This window comes from Arachis duranensis, chromosome 5 (genome assembly GCF_000817695.3).
Source record: "Arachis duranensis cultivar V14167 chromosome 5, aradu.V14167.gnm2.J7QH, whole genome shotgun sequence".
NCBI lineage: Eukaryota > Viridiplantae > Streptophyta > Magnoliopsida > Fabales > Fabaceae > Arachis > Arachis duranensis.
In genome coordinates, this window is record NC_029776.3 from 103,541,980 (window position 1) to 103,548,153 (window position 6,174).

Consider the following 6,174-nt stretch of genomic DNA (forward strand, 5'->3'; position numbering starts at 1 on the left):
TAGGAAAAAAGAAATCTTCGTTAGGACCCGCTTTAAGGATACTACAAATTAGAAAGTTTATATAAAATATATAAATCAAACTTAAACATTTAAAATTTTCTACATAATAAATGCATTGACAACAGAAAGTTTTGTTACTTTATACTCTTAGCTAATATGTCTTTAGAATATATCTTAGTTAAACTTCAGAAAAGAAAACATTAAATTCTTTTGAACATAGTCAAATATTAATTTAACCGGATTTTTTATTTAAATAAAATAAATATATTATATACAACGATATGCAGCTATAGTTGTTTACTTGTTTTCATTTTTGCCACTTGTGTGCTAGTGTGCTACCACATTGCCTAAGAAAACATGAAAAAATTTAATCAGTATCTATCAGACGAGAATTTTTTTTTGTTTTTTTAATACAATAATAATTTAAATTAAGGATAAAATATATTTTTTGTCTTTGAAATTTGACAAAAGTTTTAAAAATACCCCTAAGTTTTATTTAATTTTGTCCAAAAAGTTTTAAATTTGCATCAAATATACTTTTAACGGCTAATTTTTCAAAAAATTTTAGACCAATTCAACAGCAATTTTATAAGAACAACTCTTAATACAAGCAAATCAATCATAATTTTCATGCATTATTATAAGATTGGTCATAAATTTTTTGAAAATTTAGCCGTTAAGAATATATTTAATACAAATTAAAAACTTTTGAGTCAAAATTAAAACAAAATAAAACTTAAAAATAATTTTACAATTTTTATCAAACTTCAAAAATAAAAAATATACTTTATCTTTAAATTAAATTAATGAGTCTCTGTCACTGTAAATTGATTTGTTGAGCCTTCGGTTGAAAAACATTTTTTTTTATATAATAAGGTGCTATCTTGCTAATGACTTTAATTTATGGCCAACAAATTTGACTTTTACTACTAACTCGGGCTCAGTCAGCATAATATTATTTTTTAAATTAAGATAATTTAAATGTTAGAAATCTAATATTATTTTTTAAAAAAAAAAGGTTAGTAAACTAAATGAGAATGTTTTAGTCAAATGGAAGCCTCAACCCAAATATTCTCTTCCTTTGAATAATGTCGATATTTAATATTCCGTTTATTATTGTTTTTAAGAAGTTCTATATATAATCACATACAAAAGTTAAATGTATTATTGTTTGATTTTCTTTCATGGTAATTCATTATATCCTCATCGATCTTTCTCATAAAATTTGAAATTATTGAAGCTAATTAAGTGAGTTAGTCACAACTATTTAATTTTCCACCCAATCTATTATACGAATTTGCAGCTTTTAGAGCAAAGCTTTTTTCGTAGATAGATAGTTTGCATTTTTCTATTTAATTTGTTTCGTAGGAGAGTGATGTTGCTCAATAGCTAGAAAGTCATCATCATATATATCAATTATTAAACATACATTATCTCTTATAATATGAAATAATATAATGTATATATAGAATTTTATTTTAATAATACACGTTATTTATTTAAAAAATATCTATAGATTCTTTATTATATTATTATATATAGTATTTATTTTCTGAATAAAGGAAACTCGTTTTCCCTTAAGCTAAGTCAGCTTATAGATTCTTTATTATATTATTATATATAGTATTTATTTTCTGAATAAAGGAAACTCGTTTTCCCTTAAGCTAAGTCAGCTTCAATTATTTTAGATTCTTAAGCTTATCCATTTTTAATTTCGTTGTATATAAAGCAACTCAAAGAATATTTGTTTATTTTTTTGTTTGCGTACAATTTTATTTCTCCTATAAATTCTTACATTTATTCTTCTAGAGCTTTTTTTTTATTTAGTTGTACCTTTTATTCGAACTTCTTGAATGACTCATTATTAATAATTTTTTTTAAGAAAAAGTCTAGGGGACGAGCATTTTTATTAAATTCTGGCCAATATGTAATCAATAAAAAAAGTAAGTAATTTTACGTCATTGAATAAAATCTCATATCATTAAAAATATTATTAATGACTACAAAACACAAAAGTTACTAACTTCCTAGCACTTTTCTTCTCTTAAATAACAAACCATTTGAATTAGTTATCACTTATCAGTAAATAAAACTTTATATCCTAATAATTTACGGATTAAAAAAAATAGAGTAGAAAGTGACTGATACATAGCATTAGGAGGATGGTGGTTGTAGACGTAGGGCACCCTAGTTCATGAACATACATATCTCATGTGTCATGCATTCATGAGAAAATTAAGGAAGTAGGAGTCTAGGACTTTAATTTGTGGCCATAGGACTATTTTTAATTTTGGATACTGAACAAGACAATACGTTAAGAATAAGATATAATATATTCTTTTAAAAAATATAAAATATATTAATTTAATATTTTAAAATATAATATTTTTATTTATTAAATATAATTTTATATCTTTATGTCTATATCTCACTATATTACTCTCTAAATCAAATGCAGTTTAGGAGACATTATCCAACCTTGATTAATCTAGCTAGCACTCTGTTTATTTGGAAAGTGCTACTTTAATTTGATTCAATTGGAGACACCTACCAAGCCAATAGTGCAAAAACTTTTCCGAAATTTGTGCCTCACAAATTGATGAGTCGTCCAACACTTTTCAAATCAATTCTCAATAACAAAATATAGTAAACTACACGAATTTTAGTTAGAATTAAGCTCATTAATATAATGCGTCCAAACGTGGAATTGTTCCATGCTTAACTTAGTGATGGAAATTTGTAATCTTATAATTGAAGATTTTCAACACAAACAAGTTTACATCATGATTTGAAATATTCAACAATACGCTTTATCATGACTAATACAACTCGTCGGTAAAATATGAAAGGAACCTTTGATGAAAGAAAAAACAATTCAGCCTTTTTTATTTGGTGGGAAAACAATTCAACATGAGTAAATTCTTTTCTTTTCTTAAATATATATACTTGGTGTAAATTGTGCTTAAGAAAGTTGCATAAAAATTAAAAAGGAAATAAGTATAAAGGAATCAATTCCCTTGGTCAAAGACGTAGAACTTGAACGAATCATTTGAGGAACCATGTGTGCTTACTCTTATAGCATTGGAGATTTGATTAATTTGGCAAAGCGAGTTAATAATATGAGCTGATTTTCAAGATTGAACAACCATTCTTTTTCTTTTTCCTTTTTTTTTTTATTTTTTTCCTTTAACCTTTTTTACTAAATGGATGAGAGAGAAGAGCTGGCTCAACCACTTGTATTATTCTTGATTTCTAGAGTGATGCTCTTGTTTTAATATGATGAAGATGCATACATGATTTCATGTTGCATACACCAAGTTTCTAAGATTCAAATTTGCAAGCATCCATTTCTATTTCTCTTCATTAGACACCTGCTAACATTAATACTTGTATTTTCTGAACATCGAACCATTTTTATTCATATTTATTTATTTATTCATCAAATAAACACTGAATTTCTTTTCATTGGATACATAACTCCATTTGTACAAACCTTCATACATTTTTCCATCTTGGAGAATAGAACAAAAAATCAAAGATACATAAATTTTTACAACCCTCTTTTAAGATAAATTATACTCATTACTCATTAGTCAAGAACAAAAAATCAAAGATACATAAATTTTTACAACCCTCTTTTAAGATAAATCATACTCATTAGTCATTTCTCTTGAATTTTATTAAATTAAATCCAACTTTCTGTGTTTTTTCATTTTGGGGGGCAAAACAAAATTACATCATTTTCATACCTTTTTCTTTTAAGAACAAGTTAACACACTTCTCATAAAGTTTAATAAAATTCAACTCAACTTTTCTTTATTTTAACACGAATCAACAAATTATAGCAATTTAAATCATACACTTACCATCCTTATTTCATCAAGTTTCATCTTTTTTTTCTGTTTATCACTTTATCTACATGACCAAAGGCCAGAGTCATCCTCCATTAGGTAGGTACAGACACAGAACAAACATTCACTGTAAACATAGTTGATTAATCAGTAGAGATTTTCAATGAGTCCATTCTAGTTTGTGGTAATTTAATTTGAGTCATACATAGTTACATAGAGTAAAGGGCCTTCACAAGATCACCACTCTTGGCAGTAGACCAGGCTTGTTTTGTACCAAACATTAATGAATAAAAAAACTATTGAGACCCTAGAACATACATCTATATACACCTCACATTATTGACAGATTCCTTTGTAAATCACACAAAATCTTTCCTTCCAGGTGAAATGGCTTTGCCTTGATTAAGAAAACAAAATGACTACCATAGCCATTCATTCTTAGCGCTAACCGCTTTGAAATTAGTCGGAACAAGAGGCATAATACCGAAATGTGATATTAAATCGTTGAGACATTTGTTTCTCAGTCGGCTTCTCCCTCTCAGACTGCCAATGGAAGATGCCCCAATCTCATAGATTTTGCCTGCAAATTTCATTGAAGATGTTGACCTTTTATTAGCTTCAAGCTGAGTGATAGATGAAGTACTAGCCGGTTGATAGATATTAAAGCAATACAACAAATAAGTGATTGGGAAAAAAGAGCTCCATGCCAAAAGAAACACTACAACTTACTAGAACAATATATAATTGCTTGTAAAATCTCCACAGGCCTTATACTATCAAGTGTGTCAAACAGACCTAATTGCTAAATTCATGTTTCTCTACCTGTGATTGAAGATTTGAAGTGGCTTAAATGTGAAAGAGAGAAGAGCTACCTTTGACCCATACCGGAGGAGCACCTGTAACATTAGCGACGAGGAGGGACATTGCGATGATTTCACAACTCCTGTTGAAGATAACAGTTACACAAGTCCATACATCAATCAAGGACACGAAATTGAACACCCACCGAAACCAAAAAAAGAAAAGAAAATATTAATAAGCATACATGAAGATTATATAAGGGAGGGTGAAAACCACTAAAAGGAAATTAATGATATATCAAACCTCTCGTTAGCAACATAGTTCTGAATCGACGGAGACATATGAGCATAAAAGTCCAAGTATTTCCTGTGAAAGAATGCAGCCTTTGAGAGAACCATGGTATAAGTTCCCGTCCACCAAACTGACCACCATCCTTCATATATATAATATGCAACATTATTTTGCTGTGATATAAAAAGACAAATTTGTCAGATACAGTATGCAAAACTAATAACATAGAGGTATGCAAAAAGTGTCAATCACATTTCAGTTATCTTACTATTAGGTTAGGGCATCTTTTTGTTATTTTTGCTTGTAGCACCATGTTTTTCCCACATGTTGCCCTCTATATTTTCACCTCCCTCCTCTCCCTTTTTCTTCCTTTTCAACGCCAACCTTTGAATTTAAGGAGACACTACCAATACAACCATATAACTTCTCCTAAAATATGCCTTTGAAATTTGAAAGCATTATCTTTGTTTACCTTTGTGTGTGTATTGCAAGAATGTATTATTCTGCTTATAAGAAATCAAAGAGAGTAAAATGCAAGCAGAGCTTATGATAAAATCTTAGTACAAACCTCCTTATTTACTGAGTGTGTTCGAGGAACAAATCCCACCATTGACAATGGAGCAGTTTGCCAGACAGAGAAAGCAAAATCCAGAGAAGGGCACGGAACAATCACATTGTCATCAACTGAGAAAATCGCATCAGTGTTGGGGTAGCTTTTTGGCCTAAACCTGCTGGCTAATTGATCTCCCGAAATGACCTCAAATATAAAGTCTGTTTTCTGAGCTCCCTCGGACTTCAGAACCACAATCTCATTTAGACGGGCTATCAGCTTCTCCGATGGTGGTTCACTTCCACTCCATGACACATGTATTCTTTCAACACTACGACATGATGCATAATGAGCAACAGATTGTTTAAGGATAGAGCTCTGCTTCCAACTGTTTATCAGCACAGTATAGCCACCCCTGAACCATGGATTAAATCATTCATACTATTAGATCCGGTTTACACAAGAAGTTTTTTTTCAAGGTAATCTCCATCATCATAAATCCATGATAATTATCATAAAATATAATAATTTACTAGTTCTTAGCAATCATGATGCATTTTTCATTCTGAGAATTTTTCTAAATGATGAAAATGTTGAGGTTGGCACTATTCTTTGTAAAGTCCTGATTCGTCACCATAATCTAACTTCTAGAACATGAGATCCAATGAAATTTCATGTCAC

The 6,174-nt window shown here is 29.3% G+C and overlaps 1 protein-coding gene across 2 annotated transcripts in view; it reads right to left on the reverse strand.

The window, feature by feature from the left end:
- Nucleotides 1-4,006: 4,006 nt before the first annotated feature.
- The window catches only part of LOC107491230 (glycosylinositol phosphorylceramide mannosyl transferase 1-like), a 2,807-nt gene continuing 639 nt past the window's right edge, over nucleotides 4,007-6,174 (reverse strand). Inside the window, exons 2-5 of one of the 2 annotated variants that reach the window (XM_016112033.3) lie at nucleotides 5,512-5,908; nucleotides 4,956-5,116; nucleotides 4,724-4,794; nucleotides 4,007-4,431 (exon numbers count right to left, since the gene is read on the reverse strand). In XM_016112033.3, coding sequence (XP_015967519.1) covers nucleotides 4,271-4,431; nucleotides 4,724-4,794; nucleotides 4,956-5,116; nucleotides 5,512-5,908 — 790 coding nt within the window. In that variant the 3' untranslated portion in view covers nucleotides 4,007-4,270. Of the gene's footprint in view, nucleotides 4,432-4,673; nucleotides 4,795-4,955; nucleotides 5,117-5,511; nucleotides 5,909-6,174 lie in introns of both variants that reach the window. The other variant, XM_052261484.1, reaches the window with a different exon arrangement.